Here is a 22,417-nt window from a genome sequence, read left to right on the forward strand (position 1 = left end):
TAGAGGAGTGTGTTTTGCTTGTGAGTGTCTGAAGACTGGGTGGGCAGGAAGCTCAATCATACTATGAAGAAGGCAAACAATGATGTAACATTACAATGTATTTTGTTCAAATATAATATATGCAATATGTACAAATTAAAGTGAAGCAGCAGTACAAATAACAATGGGGTAAAAACAGCTAACAAATACGGAATCACAGTTGGCTATTGACAATAGAGAAGAAGACTGTACTCCATTAATCTCAATGGTAAATAGAGGATAAACATGCTCCAGAACAAGTAGTGTAACATGTCACACCCTTATGATTGATTTCACTATTACCCCAAAATATGACAGCTATAATAGCTCCAGTTTTGTGAAGTTTGTGTTTTGATGAACCTAACAGCCATGGAAACTAACACAGAATAAAGGGCTGCACATACATGATATACTTCTTAATGATAAACAATCAGTCAGGTTCAAATGCTACATTGATGGAGCAATTTACATCTCCCAGTCCCTGGGCGTCAATCTTCCTCCGGTGGCCCTTGGACAGCACTCGGTGCAACAGGCTGGGGGAGCTGTGGGCCGAGCCTGACTTTGAGGAGGCCTCGTGTCCCAGGGCCCGGAAGAGGCTCTCTTTCTCATGCCTGGGGACCTTTGGAGTACCACGACTGCTGCATACATAAAGAGGGAAACAAACACAGGGTTTCTTGTTGATTCTCATTGACCCAATTTATAGAAGTCCTATTGGATGGGAAAACTGCATACGGTGGTAGTTTGACTATACGGAGGACAACTACAATCAACTGAAGTCAATCCTCTCTGTGGTTTGTTGGGTGGGGAGGAGGTGAGATAGGATCACAAATGTTCTCACCTTGTGCAGCCACAGGGGGCATCAGGAGCTGCATCCTTGGATGAACTCTGTAACAAGCTTGGATTGGCATTCACTGGCTCATGATCATCACTCTGTAAACCCATACCAAACTAACTTAGACATGCCAAAATTAGACCTTCTGGTCAACGTCCATGATTACATCATCAAGCTTTTGTCCAACAACTAATTGGGACGGTTTATTTCTGTAGAGTTAATTGCCAGGAAGCTATGTTATATACTGTTGAAGTCGGAAGTTTACATACACTTAGGTTGAAGTCATTAAAACTTGTTTTTCAACCACTCCACAAGTTTCTTGTTAACAAACTATAGCTTTGGCAAGTCGGTTAGGACATCTACTTTCTGTGTGCGTGACAAGCTATTTTTCTAACAATTGTTTACAGACAAGATTGTTTCACTTATAATTCACTGTATCAATTCCAGTGGGTCAGAAGTGTACATACACCAAGTTGACTGTGCCTTTAAACAGCTTGGAAAATTCCAGAAAATTATGTCATGGCTTTAGAAGCTTCTGATAGGCTAATTGACACCATTTGAGTCAATTGTAGGTGTACCTGTGGATGTATTTCAAGGCCTACCATCAAACTCAGTGCCTCTGCTTGACAAAATGGGAAAATCAAAAGAAATCAGCAAAGACCCCAGAAAAAAAATTGTAGACCTCCACAAGTCTGGTTCATCCTTGGGGGCAATTTCCAAACGCCTGAAGGTACCACATTCATCTGTACAAACAATAGTACGCAAGTATAAACACCATGGGACCAAGCAGCTGTCATACCACTCAGGAAGGAGACGCGTTCTGTCTCCTAGAGATTAACCTACTTTGGTGTGAAAACAGCAAAGGACCTTGTGAAGATGTTGGAGGAAAAAGGTACAAAAGTATATATATCCACAGTAAAACAAGTCCTATATTGACATAACCTGAAAGGCCGCTCAGCAAGGAAGAAGCCACTGCTCCAAAACCGCCATTAAAAAAAAGCCAGACTACGGTTTGCAACTGCACATGGGGACAAAGATCGTACTTTTTGGAGAAATGTCCTCTGGCCTGCAAGCTGAAGAACACCACCCCAACCGTGAAGCACAGGGTGGGGGGGGGGGGGGGGGGGGGGCATCATGTTGAGGGGGTGCTTTGCTGCAGGAGGGACTGGTGCACTACACAAAATAGATGGCATCATGAGAGAGGAAAATTATGTGGATATATTAAAGCAACATCTCAAGACATCAGTCGGGAAGTTAATGCTTGGGCGCAAATGGGTCTTCCAAATGGACAATGACCCCAAGCATACTTCCAAAGTTGTGGCAAAATGGCTTAAGGACAACAAAGTCAAGGTATTGGAGTGGCCATCACAAAGCCCTGACCTCAATACTATAGAAAATTTGTGGGCAGAACTGAAAAAGCATGTGTGAGCAAGGTGGCCTACAAACCTGACTCAGTTACACTAGCTCTGTCAGGAGGAATGGGCCAAAATTCACCCAACTTATTGTGGGAAGCTTGTGGAAGTCTACCCTACACATTTGACCCAAGTTAAACCATTTAAAGGCAATGCTACCAAATACTAATTGAGTGTATGTAAAGTTCTGACCCACTGGGAATGTGATGAAAGAAATAAAAGCTGAAATAAATCACTATTATTCTGACATTTCAAATTCTTAAAATAAAGTAGTGATCCTAACCGACCTAAGACAGGGTATTTTTAATGTCAGGAATTGTGAAAAACTGAATTTAAGGCTAAGGCGTGTGTAAACTTCCAACTTCAACTGTATCTACATGGTAAGTTCTACACTGTCAAAACATTATTAATCTCTTTTTAGTCCAATATCTGGATGAGCAACAAACCTTAGTGAAAGGTTGTTCACAAAACAAAAATATAAAAAACATTCTACATTTCTTTTAAAAATCTTGCTTTTCAGCAGTCAGGGGAAAAACCTTACCTGGTTCAGTCTGGTCACACATGCGGTTGGAAAGTATCCCTCTGCCCCGTTCTGTAGACGCCCGAACCACCACGAGGGCTCATCTCTGAAGAGAACTTGGATGATGTCACCCTGACAGAGTTGAAGTTCATCTGGCCATTGAGGCCTGTAGTTAACTGCTGCTACTACCTGAAGGAGAAGTAGTAAGATGCCACTGTAACTCAGTAAGAGACAAAGTACTACTCAAGGAATAGTTGACCTATTTTTGGTTCCAACTTCAAAAAACACTTTCATTTGTTAATGCAAGATAATAAGAGTTGAGGATGCTCTCTCCCTTTACCTGAGACAACGGAAGTTGCAACTCATTGCACTCAGAATATTACACCATGCTACAAATCCTATTCTTGAGATTTAATTAATATACTTAATTCATTAATTGTCCATCGTGATGAACCAACAGGTTACAGAGGCTAAACCCAGCCACTGTGCTTTCATTCAGAATGTCCCCACAGAAGACCAGATAAGAGGATTATCTTGTCTTAAATTACAAGTACTGTATATATCCTTACACTGACATCAGTGACATGTAACTTTTGCCAGGAGAGAGACAATACCGTGGACAGTGTATTTGTTGCTCTAAATAAAAACAGTAGTTACTGTACAGTTTATGAGCACAGAAGTTTGATAATAATTTGTTACTGAAAGAGAGGGATAAGAGTCTATCTATGTCTCCTGTTCCTCATGTCTGTCAACAGTCCAAGGCTCTCTGGAGTTGATCTCCTTTAAATAACCAATAGAGAGCTATATATAGAAGGTCCTTAGCTGTGATGTGGAAAAAGGAGAGGGGGTCAAGGCCTGCCTAGAGGAATAGACTACACTGCTTCCCTCAAGTCATTCCATTATGTCACTTTCTGCTGAGAAAGTCCACCAATCACATCGGACTAATCTTGCAAAATCAACTCTAAGTATATCTTCTAGCTCTACTGTATACCGTATATTGTTTTCACTGTGTTCACCTTATCATCCATTCATGTTGTTGCTCCATTCCTCTAGTCTAAATGACAACACATCTTGATCCTCTGCAGAACGTCACCCTGACACTGGATCGTTCACATCTGTGCTTGCTATAAATTTGATGTTCTGGTTGCGACTTACTATACATGTAGCTCTATCAATAATGAGAAATCATTAACATACCTTCACTGCTTCCCTAGGCCTGTATCTTGTTCTTGCTCTACAAGCTGATAAAAAGGGTAGATATGAAGTCATAAAGAGCTGTTAGGCAAGATGACAGCAAAACTATGATAGGCTACTGAAAACCAGTCAATGAAAATACCCTGAAAAAGCAAATAAATGAATCCTCTATGCACAATAACAACCTCAATAAAGACCAGGACAGTATGAAAACACGAGACTAGCCCATAATAGAACTGGGGCCATAATGGATCAAGAGTATCAGAGTACTCTAGGATACGTTACTTCCTCTTCATGCATTCTTATTCATTGTGATTCAAGGCAAAACTGATCCTAAATCAGCACTCATACACTGAGAAATGGAGAGGATTGCAGGTGGTACTCACCTTGTGGGGAGAAGACAGTGGTGAATACCTCAAAGTGCCCATCACTCTGCACGTAGATCTTCTGCATCCTCTCCTGCTGTGTCTGAGACACTGTCTGGCAGCTCCACACTATTGCACACCGCTTTAAATAACACCAGTGTCACTAATCCCACCGCACAGAAACACAGTAACACATACCCTTTCTCCCCATCACACATACACACCTCACACGCATGTCACACACACACGCCCTTTCTATCCATCACACACACGCAAGTCGCATAAAGTGTTTCTTCGAACTCGCTGACACCTTTGAATCTATTTTCATCTGCAATCTGTCATTTTGAGTCAAATGCATACGATGACGCAAAACAAAACTGAGCTCAACAAAAAGTAAGACTGATCCACCATTAACATTTTAAATCATTGCAATGTAAAAAAACAAATATAATGTACTGCAGATTTTTTTTCTGTCTACTTTCTGTCTTCATTTGTAGCCCACACACAAAAAAAGTGTTCACACATTTAAATTACCATTAATTAAATCGCAATACTTACTTTATTGAAATTCTTATTTTCTTATTCAGAAAAATTAAAATGTGACATATGCATATATGAGCAGGAGTGAAAAAAGTAGAAGCAAAGAAAACAGAAACTAAAATGATTTAATGATTTTTAGGGATCAGAGTCATGTACATTTTGAATATAAATGATTATGGATCCTAGCTTAAAACCCCAAACAGCAAGCAATGCAGGTGTAGAAGCACGGTGGCTAGGAAAAACTCCCTAGAAAGGAGTTGTCCTGCTTTCCATCAAGACCTAACGGTAACGAGGATTTAGCGTAACTCTATTTCCATGTCAATATACAGAATCTATCATTAATAAGGATAGATATCATTGCACCCTATTCCCTATATAGTGCACCAGTTTTGACCAAAAGTGAATAGGATGCCATTTGGGATGCAATGATATTCTGTATCATATTGATACCTTAACTTGGCTCTCTTTCTCTCAATGGACCTTAAAAGCTCTCCTAGTGTGCTCTCCTGGGTTAACCTACTTGAAAGCAGCCAGATCAGACTTTCTTAGCATTAGGGCACACTTTACATAACAGTTAACCTGAGTAATCTGGAAACTAGATTTTTTTTAAATAGTACACTTCTAAGAATGACGCAACACTGTCATAACAATGTAGTCCACTCCAGACCAGTAGTCTATTCTCAAATTAATGGGGAGGGGAACATGACAGCAACGGTGTACTATATTGTAGTAAATACAAATCAAAACCAACATTTGAAATCGGCGTAATATACTGTATAATCAAATAAGGAACCTTATCATTTAATTGTACCTATCAATAAAAGGAGGATGGGATAGCAAACCGGTGGGAGGCTACGTCTCAAATGGCACCCTATTACCTATATAGTGCCCAATGTTTAACCAGAGCCCTATGGGTCCTGGTTAAAAAAGTAGTGTGCTGTATAGGGAATAGCACAGAGTCCTTTGGGCTCTCATCATCTCACACAAGTACAGTATGAGAGTGGGTGATGACGCATAAGAGAGCCAGTCTTAGTACAGCTTCAGGGAGGCCTCAAACAAATTAGTCAAATCTTCCTCTGTGTGTTCCCTAGGAGACAGCTTGGTCACCCTTTCCTGCAAGAGACCATAGTGACACAATCAGGGGCAGACACAGGAAATACCAGTCAGAAAAAGAGACATAGTACATGTAATGAAAAAGGAAAGTAGCACTAGCACACTAAACTCTCCTTGCTTGTGGGTTTATCACCAACTTCTGGGCTCAATAGTCTTAAACAGGGCGTGAAAGAACATGTCTTGCACATTTAATGTGAAACATTTCTAATGTGTAGTTACCTGAGGTATTGTTCCTCTCACTAGGTCAGGTATGTCATCCTTGGTGTAGCCGACAGCACTCAGACCGTCCTCTACCTTCAGGTCATAGAGGAACTGTCTCAGGGTGTCGGCCAGGAGCAGCCCAGCGTCCTCCCTCTTGGTGTTGCTCACGTCAGCCCCTGAGGAGAGACATGGAGGGGTGTGAGCTTGACGTCACAAAATCAGCGAGGAAACAATAGTGCCACGCATGCACCTCTTAATGCACCTACAGTGCACTGTCCAGAGCACTGTTTATGGTATAGATTACCATTTGAGACCATGGTAAAAGGAAATTACAATTGAGAATATATTTGTGTTAGTATTTAATGACAACACTGTTGGGGGTGTTGTAGAGAAGAGTTGCTGTTACCAAGTATCTCTGCTGCCTCCAGGTGGCGCTCTGGACACATACTGGCAGTGAAGGCAAAGACAGCAGGAGAGGTCAGAACCACAGACAGACCATGAGGCTATGGGACAGAAGAGCAACACATGGGAACTATTAATGCTTGATAGTTAAACTGTGACTGGAGATACATATTTCTGAAACAATATATTTGTTATATACAGTTAACTGCCAAAATAAAGGAAACACTTCAGTAAATGAGGGATACTAAGTATAATGAACAAAAATATAAACAACCATTTCAAAGATTTTACTGAGTTACAGATCATATAAGTAAATCAGCCAAATTAAATCAATGAAATTCTAATCTATGGATTTCACATGGCTGGGTAGGGGCGCAGCTGGGAGGCTGGTATCAGACGATCCCGCAGGTTAAGAAGCCAGATGTGGAGGTCCTGGAGTGGCTACACGTGGTCTGCGATTGTGAGGCCGGTTGGACATACTTCCAAATTCTCTAAAATGCTATTGGAGGTGGCTTATGGTAGAGAAATTAACATTGAATTATCTGGCAACAGCTCTAGTGGACATTCCTGCAGTTCGCATGCCAATTGCGCTCTCCCTCAAAACTTGAGACATCTGTTGCGTGACAAAACGGCACATTTTAGAGTGACATTTTAGAGCACCTGTGTAATGATAATGCTGTTTCATCAGTTTCTTGATAAGCCACACCTGTCAGGTGGATGGATTATCTTGGCAAAGGAGAAAAGCTCACTAACAGGAATGTAAACAAATTTGCTCACAACATTTGAGAGAAATAAGCTTTTTGTGCATATGGAAGGTTTCTGGGATCTTTGATTTCAGCTCATGTTTCATGGGACCAACACTTTACATGTTGCGTAAACATTTCTGTTCAGAATATATATTGAAAGCAGGTGCTTCCACACAGGTGTGGTTCCTGAGTTAATTAAACAATGAACATACCATCATGCTTAGAGTCAGGCATATAAATGCCCAGTTGCCCAGTATTTTGGCTACTATGGCTAGAATAAGACATCTCAGTGACTTTGAAAGAGGAGACTCAAAGGAGTATAGGGTGTTTAAAGATTGTGTGTCTCAGTCACCAGATCGCAACCCAATTGAACACTTATGGGAGATTCTGGAGAGGCACCTGAGACAGCGTTTTTTCACCACCATCAACAAGATACCAAGTTATGGGCCTCCCAAGTGGCGCAGTGGTCTAAGGCACTGCACCGCAGTGCTAGCTGTGCCACTAGAGATTCTGGGTTCGAGTCCAGGCTCTGTCGCAGCCGGCCGTGACCGGGAGACCAATGGGGTGGCACACAATTGACCCAGCATCGTCTGGATTAGGGGAGGGTTTGGGCGGCAGGGATGTCCTTGTCCCATCTCGCGACTCCTGTGGCGGGCCGGGCGCAGTGCACGCTGGCACGGCTCTTGACCTTCGCCTGTCCCTAGTCCGTACGGTAGTTGCAGCGATGAGACAAGACTGGATTGGATATACTTTGGGGAGGGAAAAAAAGAAGTAAACATTTTTTTTTTTAAGATAAAGAATTATGAAATTTCTCATGGAAGAATGGTCTCGCATCCCTCCAATAGAGTTCCAGACACTTGTAGAATCCATGCGAAGGAGGTCTAACGCCCTATTGAGACACTTACTGTTGGTGTTTCCGTTATGTTGGTGTTTCCTTTATTTTGGCAGTTACCTGAAAATATAAACTGAGTATACCAAACATTAAGGACACCTTCCTAATATTGAGTTGCCCCCTTGATACAAACCGGTGCGCCTGGCACCTACTTCCTACCATAACCCATTCAAAAGGCACTTAAATATTTTGTCTGGCTCATTCACAATCCATTGTCTCAATTGTCTCAAGGCTTAAAAATTATTCTATGACCTGTCTCCTACCCTCCATCTACACTGATTGAAGTGGATTTAACAAGTGACATCAGTAAGGGATCATAGCTTTCACCTGGTCAGTCTATGCAATGGAAAGAGCAGGTGTTCTCAATAGTTTATATACTCAGTGTATATATATCAAACATGGAACAGAATACCAATGAAAATATATAACTGTGGTTATAGAGATCATAGATATTTGGAACTAAATATATTGAATTTTCAATATAAAAGGTCAAATTTAACAGACATTTTCCAATAATAAGATTGCTTTGTATTGGTTATAAAATGAAGAAAAGGACCAGAATCACTTTACCACTACAGGGTGATCCACATTGTAGCCCTTAGCCATGTAAGTCTTCACATTTCCAGCAATAGGATAAGACATACCGTGGCTAGAAAATGAACAAAAAGGATCTCACATTAACACATTAACCATCAATCACAGGACACACTGTAACTATTCATATAAGGAAGGGGATGCGTGCAGTTTCAATCATTATGAAGGCGTAATGAGCCATATGTTTACTTTACCATAAGTGGACCCCAGCATTTCCAAACCCGATCCCGGCAAACACACTGGCAAGATGCATGCTGGATCTGGCCTTTACATCCTCAGCATCGTTCACCGCCCTTAGAGGGAGAAAGTGAACAGTTAATGGACGTCGCCTACATCAGCACTAATAATAACAAACCACTGATAATAATATTCACAATAGACAGTAGTGATTTTTAGGGGATAAAACTGTAGAATAACTAATGGAAGCCTCATCAGGAAGGCGTTTACCGTTTCATGTACTTGGCCACGACATTCAGAGCATGTCTGGACCAAACATCACTAATGGGGTTACTGCCCTGGTAGGCCGGCCGGTTGATGGGGTTGGGAGGGCAGGGGCTGCGCATGTTGTAGGGAAGAGCCGTGTAGGACTCCAGGGCATGGCTGCATAAGGACACACAAAGAGAACAGATGAAGGAAATAATTTAATCCAACTCCTATTTTTCTAATCAGTCACTTCTATCTGGCACCACCTTGACGTTATACGAGCACAGAGTGGGGGAAAGGTCAAAGGCCTCTGCAGCATGTCGGTAGAGAGAAGCATGTTGATGAATGAGTTATTTGGCTTATAAGGTTGATAAAATATGTGAATGTAGCCTTAAAAACATAATAATATGTTACACAGACTGACTGATTGAATGTGATCAATATACACTTCTGTTCAAAAGTTTGGGGTCACTTAAAAATGTCCTTGTTTTGAAAGAAAAGCACATTTTTTTGGCCATTAAAATAACAGCATATTGATCAGAAATACAGTATAGACATTGTTAATGTTGTAAATGACTATTGTAGCTGGAAACGACTGATTTTTAATGGAATATCTACATAGGCGTACAGAGGCCATTTATCAGCAGCCATCACTCCTGTGTTCCAATGGCAAGTTGTGTTAGCTAATCCAAGTCTATAATTTTAAAAGGCTAATTGATGATTAGAAAACCCTTTTGAAATTATGTTTGCACAGCTGAAAACTGTTGTCCTGATTAAAGAAGCAATAAAACTGGCCTTCTTTAGACTAGTTGAGTATCTGGTGCATCTTCATTTGTGGGTTCGATTACAGGCTCAAAATGGGCAGAAACAAAGAACTTTCTTCTGAAACTCGTCAGTCTATTCTTGTTCTGAGAAATTAAGGCTATTCCATGCGAGAAATTGACAAGAAACTGAAGATCTGGTACAACGCTGTGTACTACTCCCTTAAAAGAACAGCACAAACTGTCTCTAACCAGAATATAAAGGCCTTATTCTAAAATTGATTCAATTGTTATTTTTTTACTCATCAATCTACACACAATACCTCATAATGACAAAGCAAAAACTTTTTTAGATTAAAAATGGAAATATCACATTTACATAAGTATTCAGACCCTTTACTCAGTACTTTGTTGAAGCACCTTGGGCAACAATTACAGCCTTGAGTCTTCTTGGCTAGGACGCTAAATGTGTATGTGACCAATAACATTTTATTTTATTTATTTGGGAAGTTTGTCCCATTCTTCTCTGCAGATCCTCTCAAGCTCTGTCAGGTTGGATGGGGAGCGTCGCTACACAGATATTTTCAGGTCTCTCCAGAGGTGTTTGATCGGGTTCAAGTCCGGGCTCTGGCTAGGCCACTCAAGGACATTCAGAGACTTGACCTGAAGCCACTCCTGCGTTGTCTTGGCTGTGTGCTTAGGTTTGTTGTCCTGTTGGAAGGTCAACCTTCACCCCAGTGAGGTCCTGAGTACTCTGGAGCAAGTATGCATCAACAATCTCTCTGTACTTTGCTCTGTTCATCTTTCCCTCGATCATGACTAGTCTCCCAGTAGCTGCCACTGAAAAACATCCCCACAGTATGATGCTGCCACCACCATGCTTCCCCGTGGGGATGGTGCCAGGTTTCCTCCAGACGTGACGCTTGGCATTCAGGCCAAAGAGTTCAATCTTTGGTTTCATAAGACCTGAGAATATTGTTTCTCATGGTCTGAGAGTCCTTTAGGTGCCTTTTGGCAAACTCCAAGCGGGCTGTCATGTGCCTTTTATAGACAGGTGTGTGCCTTTCATGTCCAAATCATGTCCAATCAATTGAACTTACCACAGGTGGATTCCAATCAAGTCGTAGAAACATCTCAAGGATGATCAATGGAAACAGGATGCACCGGAGCTCAATTTAGAGTCTGAATACTTATGTAAATAAGATATTTCAGTTTTTTCTAAAACTCTGTTTTCGCTTTATCATTAAGGCGAATTGTGTGTAGAGTGATGAGACATTTAAAAAAAAATTTGGAATAAGGCTGTAAATTAACAAAATGTTGAAAAGGGGAAGGGGGCTGAATACTTTACGAATGCACTGAATACAGTGTATTTACATACCATAGCACATCAAAACCACTGTTGGCAGCCACCCTCTCGGGCATATGCAGAGTATGGAGAGGATCCACTATTCCAAGAGTCGGCTTAATGGCTCGGCTGGCGATGCCTGAATAGATGAACCAGAAGGCAAGCAAGTCATACTGAGTCATTGAATGAAACATTGCAACATACAGTATGAATTGAATTATCATTTGAATGTGAGGCCAGCAATGCAACTAAGGAGAGAGAGATAGCTGTGCCCTGAGAAAGTGTGTTTTTCTTACCCGTTTTTGCTTTCAGCTTTTCGAAGTCGAAGATCGCAACACCTGTTGTCTCACTGCCAGTTCCTGCTGTTGTGGGAACTTAAGAGAAAAATAGTTGCCATGTGACTAACATGTACAAGTTTAGCCTGTATTAGGAAAACTGCATATTTGCACATCCATTCAATTGTTCTAAAAGTGTATGACATATTAATTTCCTCCCTGAGAGGATTTGAGGTGTAGTCTAACAAGATCAGGTGTGCACAACCACCCACAAAAAATCTCTCTAATCTATAATAGTCAAAGTAAACACACATTTATATACAGTGTACATACAACAGATTCTAAATGGTTCAGTGTACCAGGGTCAGTTAGTTCCTAAACCTATTAACCTCAGTGTGTATTCGTGACTGGGGGTCATAGTACCTGCGATCAGGGGCTTGAGAACACCTGTAATAGGCTTTCCCTTCCCTATAGGCGCATTGACAAAGTCTAGAAAATCCGCGTCGGGATGGCAGGCATACAGGTTGGCAGCTTTACAGGTGTCAATCACTGAGCCTCCACCCACAGCAACGTAAATGTCAAAGGTTTCTTTCTTCGCAAAAGCTATGGCCTCCTTGAAGCTGTATAGTAAAGAGTGAAAGTGATTACTTTATTGAAAATTCATCCCATGATTGACTTTTTGATTACGCTTCTCATCCATACATTTACTCCAAATGAGGAAAAACTAGAATCAATATCAAATGTAATGATGAAATTCCGGTCAAGATGTATGACATACCTTAGGTGTAGGTACTGTATGTAGGCTGTCATTGTAAATAAGAATTTGTTTCTTAACTGACTTGCCTAGTTAAATAAAATTACAAATTAAAAAATACAAAGTAATTGAAAATAAGTGTCCCAAATGGCACTCTATTCCCTATATACGGTAGTGCATTACTTGTGACCAGAGCCCTAAGGACCCTGCTCTGTTCAAAAGTAGTGCACTATATAGGGAATAGCTAGGCTGCCAATTGGAACACACAGGGTTACCTGGAGTCTGTTGGCTCCACCCGAACATTGTCATAAACTTTGTAGTTAACCCCGTTCTGAACAAGAGACTCCAACACGGCCTCGACAGGAGAGAGCCGAGACAGATTATTGTCCGTCATAAGACACACGTTACGGGCTCCCATGTTCTGAAGATCCTGCGATTTTAAAGACAAATCACAAAATAGGAGAGTGTTATTCACGCCTTAGACAAAATCTTATATGATTCATGTTCAAAGCATTAAATGCATTTCAATTTTAGGCCTGTTCATGTCTCTTCTATTATAGAAACTTTTTACTTGTGAACACAACCACTTACCATTTAGGAAGAACGATTATATTATGTAGACATGAGTTGTTTAATATCTTGTCATGAACAAATAGTAGAGACTTACTTACCATACCAATTTCCCGTGTGACACCCTCTCCATATCTAATGTTTGAGCTCGCCATCTGAAACCAAATAATAACATGAAAAATATGGTTAACGTTGGCCAACATCCCAAGGAAGAATACTGTTGACTACTTTTCATTAATAAAATAGAGAAATAGATATCTTAGAAAAGGGTCAGTCCACTTTTTTTTTTTTGCAGTACTTTAGCCTAAAGACTACTTTAAAGCTTTTTAAAAAGGGGTTTTATGCTGAGCCTCATGACAGTAGTTGGAGTATACGGTTAACTTTAATTAACAACTGTCATGTCTGCTTATTAGTAGGGCTTATTTCATTGTTTTTGAAAAGCTTCTGTGGCCATGTCAAAGTCAGATGAGTGAAAATATGGTTAAATAGTTCAAGTTACCTCAAATGCATAATCCGTTTTTCTTCCACAGTCATGTCCTGAAGCTAGAGCACAAACATTACAACATGTTGTGACAAGGTAAAAACCACACTTTTGTTCCATGTTTCTATGGACCCTAATTAGTGGTACACATGTACACATTTATTTATTTTTTAAAGTGAGAGTGTACTGTCCTCCTTGAGGTGTTTCTAACCACAAAAAAAAGATAGCCAAAATCCATTCAAGAACTAAACCAGAGTCAGGGATAGGTTTTCCGTAAACCTCTGGTTTTCATAGATAAACCGGTCGGCAGTTGACACATTGGTGGGGCTGGCTGGCGGATGTTAAGAAGTGCGGTTTGGCGGGTCATGTTTCAAGGATGCATGACTCGACCTTTGCCTCCCGAGCCTGTTGGGGGAGTTGCAGCGATGAGACAAGCTCGATATTGGGGAGAAATTGTGGGTAAAATAAATGTAAAAAAGTGCCAAGAGCCACTCATTGCAGGTCAATGGGAGCGTGGTAGGGTTTGAGTCCATTGTCGGCGTAGGTGGTATGCTTGAGTCCGAGATGGGCCTCAGATTGGGAGAGGAGGCCCGGGTGCTCTTAGTGGGAAAGGAGCAACCCAGCTGTTTGTGTTGTCTTTTTCAAAATCAAATCAAAACAAATTGATTTATATAGTCCTTCTTACATCAGCTGATATATCAAAGTGCTGTACAGAAACCCAGCCTAAAACCCCAAACAGCAAGCAATGCAGCTGTAGAAGCACGGTGGCTAGGAAAAACTCCCTAGACAGGCCAAAACCTAGAAAGAAACCAGGCTATGAGGGGTGGCTAGTCCTCTTCGGGCTTCCTTTGAATTCATGGGAGAAATCACCATGTTGCGCAGCTTTGTCCGGGTTTGGCCTAGGTTGGCCGTAAATTGACTTCACTAGTTAAATACAACAAAATATGTTTTTAAATGTGCCAATGAACAACAACCAGAAAGCACTGAATGGTCTGTGTGACCACATGAATAGATCTACCTCGTGCCGTAGGATGTGTTGATCAACTGATTGACAGGTGTAGGCCTGCTGTAGATTGACAAACGTTCCTCTACTGCGGATGCTCGGCAACATGTTTTCGAGCCCGGACTCGCTAGAAGTTGATTTTATAATAACTGACTGTTACTGCAATACTGCACCTGTAGGATGATAATGAGTGTCCTTGACTTTGTTATGGTTGCAATTATGGAAAATTGCAACCATGTTCAAGTCCACCTTCGTCATAATTTATAATTGGATATGTGGAATTTTGTTCCAGGAAATAAATCACTGTCATATCTGGTGAGGTTAGCATAGGGCTAACGTGTGCCAGGTGATGGGACCAGCTAAAATGTAGCGTTCTTTCAAGTATAAATAAATCAACGATTGTAATTGGCTGATGCGCATTTTGAAGCGGATAAACTGTTTTATAATGTTCGCAATCATGGGCACTGTTTCCTGTTTATTACATCACGTAAAGAAAGTAATGAGTGCAACCTAGATACAGATAAATAAAACAGGGTGGCGCTAAATCACTAGGTGCATAGAAAACTTGAATGACAGGCAGAACAGAGCTTTTGCACAAGAAGCTGTGTTAGGTGTTACATACATGTTACAATTAACTTCATTAACAATAACGGTGTGTTATAATAAAACAGGTTATTTTTAACCAACTACTACTACCTTGGTGGAATGTATGAGAATGGGCAGGGCATCTGCACCTGTAAATGGGGGAAAAAAACGGCATTTTCATAAGCAGTGTAATCATTTGACGCAAACCCGCGAGTGAAACGAAGTTGGGTTGACGTCGATGCTTGCACTGCCATCTGGCTACTACATAACAAGTTAGGTAGGGGCCTAGCTAAATAAGATAACTACCTTAAGTAACCACTAGTGCATTTAACAATCTTGTATTTGTGCATTTTCGCGATTAGGAATCAACTTACGCTGCTTTTTCAAGTTGCCTGAGCAAATGCACAATCCTGTCGCGTCCTGCCATGTTGTCGTTCTTCCTTCGGCTTTTGGGTTTACTTATGAGTTCAAATCGAGGGAGTCGAAGTGTGGATTTGAACTGATACACGAGCGCCCCTTACTGTACCGAATGTGAAAAGATATAGGACATGGGTCAGACCTATGACGTTTACACAAGGCTCTACCACACACGTCATGATGAGGAAAGCACAATTTCCATTTATCGTAACAGGCAGTAGAGTTAACATACTGTAAGAGAAAGATGGCCTAGTCCTACTATTCAAAATATAATTTAGGGTAACCAAAATAGTAATGTTCAATATCAAGTTCAACTCATAGGAAAAGGAGGGCGACTATCAGCTGAAATCACAACCTATCTCCTGTGGGTTTAGATTTATTCACTGCACATCATAGGCCTAAGCTATAACTGCATCCTAGTTTTCATACTTGGATAAATAACAATCAATAATAGCATCTCTGCCCTTTACTGCCAGTGAGTGACAGCCAGGCATGTGATTACGTAGCCTACATCAAGTGATGTGAGGAAGAGCACTTTAGACAGTTGGCGTCACGCAACACGCAGCCTAACGGACTGTCAACCCCAAAGTTCCCTTACCACATAGGCTGCCACTGTTGCGGTTGTCACTAGAGAGTGAAAATGCCCTGAAATAAAAAAACGTATTTCCCACCATAGATGTGTGTCACCATGAAATCTCTCACTTTTCATTCATATCTACTTCCGGTGTCCCCATCAACAAAATAGAAATATGTTTTATTATGGCGGTAATTCTAATTTTGTGGTCCCCTTAACCCTGTGACCTCTAATCTTCCACATATACTGTACAACCTGCAAGGTGCCAGCCCAGAGCCATTATTAATGGTTATATACAGCACTGATACCAGACAATCTAAAGGAAGAGACTGTTTATGTGTAGTATCTGTCTTGTAAAGGCACCTCTATTCTCCATACCTCCGACACTGATCGTTTCATTCAGCTGGATGGTCTTTTCCACCAAGTGACTCACAGTGATTTAGTACCTGTGCTGTGTTCACTCGCACCGCTACACTACATGTGTCAGCTCTGGCCGGTGTTAACCAGGGCATGAGGAGACCCGTGTTGAGCCGTGATGATGGTATCAGAGGGGACAGACTAGCCAGGCAGCGAAAGAAACTCCATGTCCTTAGCCTGTTTTAAAAAGAGCAATTTCCCTGTGCCCTTTCAGTCTCAGTGTGGTGCAGCCAGCACCATTTCTCTGAGACTGTGATACAGGTGGCTGTTCCAAATGGCACCCGATTCCCTATTTAGTGCACTGCTTTTGACCAAAACTAGTGCACTATGTAGGGAATAGTATGCCATTTGGGATGCACAGACACAATGTTATTGTATAACAGTCCCAACATGCTGCAGCTGGAAAGGGCTCCTCCCATTAAACACCTAGCAGCAGCACTGTCATTCCCAATATGAGAGATCAGCCAATGAGTACCTTCAATTTTAAATTGTTTCAACTGAGTTGTATTCAGAAGTGTATTTTCATAGTTCTATTCTGTGATGTGGATTTTAGAGTTTGGTTCAGGTATTGGCATCACAATGCCATACCATTTATAGTTAAATTAGTTTATCATGAATTGTTTCGTTTTTGTAACTTTGTACAAGTCAAATGAATAATTGTATTCACCTAACAACATTTGCATGTGGAATACCAGTAGATCTTTTCATATGTAATTTTCATAGAATAAATATATTGTTGTTCACTTCAGAGCAATTGTTTCTCATCCATCTTGAAATACTCTGTTCTATTCTCAGATACAGGGTCATAGTGTGTGAGGCCCTTTAATTCATCATTACAGCATTTAATTTAATTTCATAACACAGCTAATGAAAATGACATTAATGTACTTTATACCTATACTGCATGAAGATCATCACTATCTGATACACACGTCTTGCTTTCTCCATCACACTCTCATGGATCTAATTCCAATGATTCATTATGGGTCAGTGGAGGGCTTGTGACATGAGAGTGATCACCAGAAACAATGTTAATTGGATAGACATGCCACATGATGCATCTGCAGTATTCATAGCACCAATTACATGAGAATATGGTAGGGAGTTTACATGAAGTCCACAGCTTCATGCAATTTCTCTTGTAGTCTTTTTATATCAACATAAATATTAAGTTTATTTAAATTGATGCAAGTAAGTGTACATGATAGTAAGGAATAAGTAATAATAAGATGCATTTGAATGCATGGTCTGAGAGTTCCCGTCTGGATGAGCAACGAGAGGAAGGAGAGAGTCGATGGCTTCGCAAAAGGTCAAACTGTCACAGAAAATGTCTTCTGCCACAAACAGTGGCATTGTAACACCTTGTGACTGGGACGCATTCGCTGAAACATGGATGTCACATAAGTGGAGGCTTAGTTTTGGGAAATGGGCTGTCAGGTTTGGCACTCTTACTGACACATTGTTTCTGACCCGCTGTAACCTGGAGAAAGGAGCAAGAAGGAAGAGGGGATGGAGAGAGAGGGATGGAGAGAGAGGGATGGAGAGAGAGGGATGGAGGGAGGGAGAGGGGATGGAGCGAGAGGGATGGAGTGAGAGGGATGGAGGGAGGGAGAGGGGATGGAGAGAGAGGGATGGAGAGAGAGGGATGGAGGGAGGGAGAGGGGATGGAGAGAGAGGGATGGAGAGAGAGGGATGGAGTGAGAGGGATGGAGGGAGGGAGAGGGGATGGAGAGAGAGGGATGGAGAGAGAGGGATGGAGTGAGAGGGATGGAGGGAGGGAGAGGGGATGGAGAGAGAGGGATGGAGTGAGAGGGATGGAGGGAGGGAGAGGGGATGGAGAGAGAGGGATGGAGTGAGAGGGATGGAGGGAGGGAGAGGGGATGGAGAGAGAGGGATGGAGAGAGAGGGATGGAGAGAGGGGGATGGAGAGAGAGGGATGGAGTGAGAGGGATGGAGGGAGAGAGAGGGATGGAGAGAGAGGGATGGAGAGAGAGGGATGGAGTGAGAGGGATGGAGAGAGGAGGATGGAGAGAGAGGGATGGAGAGAGAGGGATGGAGAGAGAGGGATGGAGAGAGGGGGATGGAGAGAGAGGGATGGAGAGAGAGGGATGGAGAGAGAGGGATGGAGTGAGAGGGATGGAGAGAGGGGGATGGAGAGAGAGGGAGGGAGAGAGAGGGATGGAGTGAGAGGGATGGAGAGAGAGGGATGGAGAGAGGGGATGGAGAGAGGGGAGGGAGAGAGAGGGATGGAGAGAGGGGGATGGAGAGAGAGGGATGGAGAGAGAGGGATGGAGTGAGAGGGATGGAGGGAGGGAGAGGGATGGAGAGAGAGGGATGGAGAGAGAGGGATGGAGAGAGGGGGATGGAGAGAGAGGGATGGAGTGAGAGGGATGGAGGGAGGGAGAGGGGATGGAGAGAGAGGGATGGAGTGAGAGGGATGGAGGGAGGGAGAGGGGATGGAGAGAGAGGGTTGGTGAGAGAGGGATGGAGAGAGTGGGATTGAGAGAGGGGGATGGATAGAGAGGATGGTGAGAGAGGGATGGAGTGAGAGGGATGGAGGGAGGGAGAGGGGATGGAGAGAGAGGGTTGGTGAGAGAGGGATGGAGAGAGTGGGATTGAGAGAGGGGGATGGAGAGAGAGGATGGCGAGAGAGGGATGGAGAGAGAGGGATGGAGAGAGTGGGATTGAGAGAGGGGGATGGAGAGAGAGGATGGTGAGAGAGGGATGGAGAGAGAGGGATGGAGAGAGTGGGATTGAGAGAGGGGGATGGAGAGAGAGGGATGGAGTGAGAGGTATGGAGAGAGTGGGATTGAGAGAGGGGGATGGAGAGAGAGGATGGTGAGAGAGGGATGGAGAGAGAGGGATGGAGTGAGAGGGATGGAGGGAGGGAGGGAGAGGGGATGTAGAGTGGGGGATTGAGAGAGGGGATGGAGAGAGGAGGATGGAGAGAGGGGATTGAGAGAGGGAGAGGGGATGCAGAGAGGGGGATGAGAGAGGGGATGGAGAGAGAGGGTTGGTGAGAGAGGGATGGAGAGAGGAGGTTGGAGAGAGGGTGAGGGGATTGAGAGAGGGGTTGGAGAGAGAGGGATGGAGAGAGGGGGATTGGAGAGATCGGGATGCAGAGAGGGGGATGGAGAGAGGGGGATGGAAAGAGAGGGATGGAGAGAGGGGTGATGAGAGAGAGGATGAAGAGAGGGGGTGGAGAGAGGGAGAGGGGATTGAGTAAGGGGGGTGGAGAGATGGAGAGGGGATGCAGAGAGGTTGGATGGAGAGAGGTGATGGAGAGAGGGGGATGGAAAGAGGGCACGTTGCGGAAACACTCCTGTCAACACGGCTGTGGTAAAATCAAAGTGACTCGGTGTGGTCAAATTGATTTATTCTCGTTGGTCTTAGTGATATAAAGGACTTGTATGATATAAATAGTCAGATCTCCTACCTATTTTGAAGAAATGTGTTGGTTGCTTCAGGGGTATGAACATCATACAGTTAGTGCATCTAAAATTGCACCCTATTCCCTATACTTCTTTTGACTAGAACACTAAGTATATAGGGAAGAGGGTGCCATTTGGGATGCACACAGTTTACAGTTTTTCTTATCTCTTTGGTACTATTTTCACAAGTATGTGGTAAAATGTCTCTTAACTCTTAGTACAAAACTCAACACAGATAATCAAAACTGCAGTTTTCTCAAAACTTTAAGCACATTTTCAATTGACTTAGTACAACACAAAAAATCACAGACAAAAAATCACACACAAAAAATAAACTTTTTAATCAAATCTAATCAATCGAGAAATACCTTTCATATGAAGTAATTGCCTTCCACAATGCAATGTTCACAATACAAGGGGGCCCGTCAGAGAGGTGAAAAAGAGCTGGGCATGAGCCACGTCAAAGAGGTCAAAGAGCACTGTATCGAAGTGTTAGAGGCATCACTACAGATCCGGGTTCGATCCCAGGCTGTGTCGCAGCCGGCCACAACCAGGAGACCCAAATGGTACAGCGTCGTCTGGGTTAGGGGAGGGTTTGGCCAGACCGGGATGTCCTTGTCCCATCTCGCTCTACTGACTCCTTGTGGCGGACCGGGCGCATGCAGGCTGACTTCGGTCACCAGTTGTACAGTGTTTCCTCTGACACATTGGTGCGGCTGGTTTCTGGATTAAGTGAGCATTGTGTCAAGAAGTAGTGTGGCTTGGCAGGGTCGTGTTTCGGAGGATGCATGGCTCTCGACCTCCGCCTCTCCGTACGGGAGTTGCAGTGATGGGACAAGACTGTAATTACCAATTGGATATTACGAAATTGGGGAGAAAAAGTAGAAAAACAATATTAATGACAATTTCAAAGAGGTGGACATCAGAGAGGGGGAGGAAGACGGCAGGGAACTGTTGTGTGTAATGTATTGTCATGTATTGTCATGTCTTGTCCCTGTGCTTTCTCTTCTCTTCGTTTCCCCCTGCTGTCATATTAGGTTTCTATCCTCTCTCTCTCTATCGTTCCGTTCCTGCTCCCAGCTGTTCCTCATTCTCCTAACGACCTCGTTTACTCTCTTACACCTGTCCCCTATTTTGCCCTCTGATTAGGTCCCTATTTCTCTCTCGGTTTCTGCCTCTGTCCTTGTCGGATTCTTGTTTGCTGTTTGCTGTGTCCTTGTTCCGTCCTGTCGTGTTTTGCCTTTTCATCAGATGCTGCGTGTGAGCAGGTGTTTCTGTCCGCTACGGCCCGCGCCTACCCGAAGGGACCTGCAGTCTGTTGCCGCTTATCCTGCAATTCTCCTCAACAACTAAGAGGATTTATGTTTTCCCTGTTTGGACATTTCCTGTAAAGGATTGAGGATTATGTTTTCTCTGTTTGGACTTTAATAAACTCCGTTTCTGTTAAGTCGCTTTTGGGTCCTCACTCACCTGCATAACAGAAGAATCCGACCTTGAATGGACCCAGCGACTACGGATCCTCGCTACTCAGCCGTCGAGATCCAGGGAGCGATGTTCGGCAGACACGAGCAGGAATTGTCTGTTGCTCGGCATGCCGTTGAGACCCTGGCCGCTCAGGTCTCCGACCTCTCAAAACAGTTTCACAATCTCCGTCTCGATCCACCAGCTACTTCCTGGGCTTCCGAGTCTCCGGAGCCCAGAATTAATAACCCTCCGTGTTACTCTGGGCAGCCCACTGAATGCCGCTCGTTTCTCACCCAGTGTGATATTGTGTTCTCTCTCCAGCCCAACACATACTCAAGGGGTAGAGCTCGTATCGCCTACGTCATATCTCTCCTTACTGGACGGGCTCGTGAGTGGGGCACGGCAATCTGGGAGGCAAGGGCTGAGTGTACTAACGAGTATCAGAACTTTAAAGAGGAGATGATACGGGTTTTTGATCGTTCAGTTTTTGGGAAAGAGGCTTCCAGGGCCCTGGCTTCCCTATGTCAAGGTGATCGATCCATAATGGATTACTCTATAGAGTTTCGCACTCTTGCTGCCTCCAGTGACTGGAACGAGCCGGCGTTGCTCGCTCGTTTTCTGGAGGGTCTCCAGGCTGAGGTTAAGGATGAGATTCTCTCCCGGGAGGTTCCTTCCAGCGTGGATTCTTTGATTGAACTCGCCATCCGCATAGAACGACGGGTAGATCTTCGTCACCGAGCTCGTGGAAGAGAGCTCGCGTTAACAGTGTCCCCCCTCTCCGCATCACTACCATCTCCCCCCACTGGCTCAGGTGTTGAGCCCATGCAGCTGGGGGGTATTCACATCTCGACTAAGGAGAGGGAACGGAGAATCACCAACCGCCTCTGTCTCTATTGCGGTTCCGCTGGACATTTTGTCATTTCATGTCCAGTAAAAGCCAGAGCTCATCAGTAAGCGGAGGGCTACTGGTGAGCGCTACTACTCAGGTCTCTCCGTCAAGATCCTGTACTACCTTGTCGGTCCATCTACGCTGGACCGGTTCGGCAGCTTCCTGCAGCGCCTTGATAGACTCTGGGGCTGAGGGCTGT

The 22,417-nt window shown here is 43.3% G+C and overlaps 2 protein-coding genes across 6 annotated transcripts; both read right to left on the minus strand.

Moving 5' to 3' along the window:
* Positions 1–80: 80 nt before the first annotated feature.
* Positions 81–4,529, minus strand: si:dkey-97a13.12 (jouberin). 5 transcript variants are annotated; one of them, XM_046322639.1, is made up of 5 exons: positions 4,363–4,529; positions 3,980–4,023; positions 2,804–2,971; positions 857–903; positions 81–653 (listed from the first exon to the last, which is right to left on the minus strand). In XM_046322639.1, exons 1-5 carry the CDS (start codon positions 4,427–4,429, stop codon positions 449–451), a joined length of 531 nt encoding a protein of 176 aa, XP_046178595.1. In that variant the 5' UTR covers positions 4,430–4,529; the 3' UTR covers positions 81–448. The 5 variants fall into 5 exon arrangements, with proteins under 5 accessions (XP_046178595.1, XP_046178594.1, XP_046178593.1 ...); XM_046322638.1 differs by having other exon boundaries at positions 81–656; positions 4,363–4,525; XM_046322637.1 differs by having other exon boundaries at positions 857–948; positions 4,363–4,523.
* Positions 4,530–4,986: 457 nt separating this feature from the next.
* On the minus strand, positions 4,987–15,549 carry adhfe1 (alcohol dehydrogenase iron containing 1). Its single transcript, XM_046322570.1, has 14 exons — positions 15,401–15,549; positions 15,138–15,175; positions 13,457–13,500; positions 13,059–13,112; positions 12,663–12,817; positions 12,057–12,253; positions 11,655–11,732; positions 11,392–11,497; positions 9,277–9,429; positions 9,024–9,122; positions 8,806–8,884; positions 6,602–6,698; positions 6,214–6,371; positions 4,987–5,994 (listed from the first exon to the last, which is right to left on the minus strand). Exons 1-14 carry the CDS (start codon positions 15,451–15,453, stop codon positions 5,911–5,913), a joined length of 1,395 nt encoding a protein of 464 aa, XP_046178526.1. The 5' UTR covers positions 15,454–15,549; the 3' UTR covers positions 4,987–5,910.
* Positions 15,550–22,417: the final 6,868 nt, after the last annotated feature.

Source organism: Oncorhynchus gorbuscha, linkage group LG22 (assembly GCF_021184085.1).
Source record: "Oncorhynchus gorbuscha isolate QuinsamMale2020 ecotype Even-year linkage group LG22, OgorEven_v1.0, whole genome shotgun sequence".
In the NCBI taxonomy this organism is placed as follows: domain Eukaryota; kingdom Metazoa; phylum Chordata; class Actinopteri; order Salmoniformes; family Salmonidae; genus Oncorhynchus; species Oncorhynchus gorbuscha.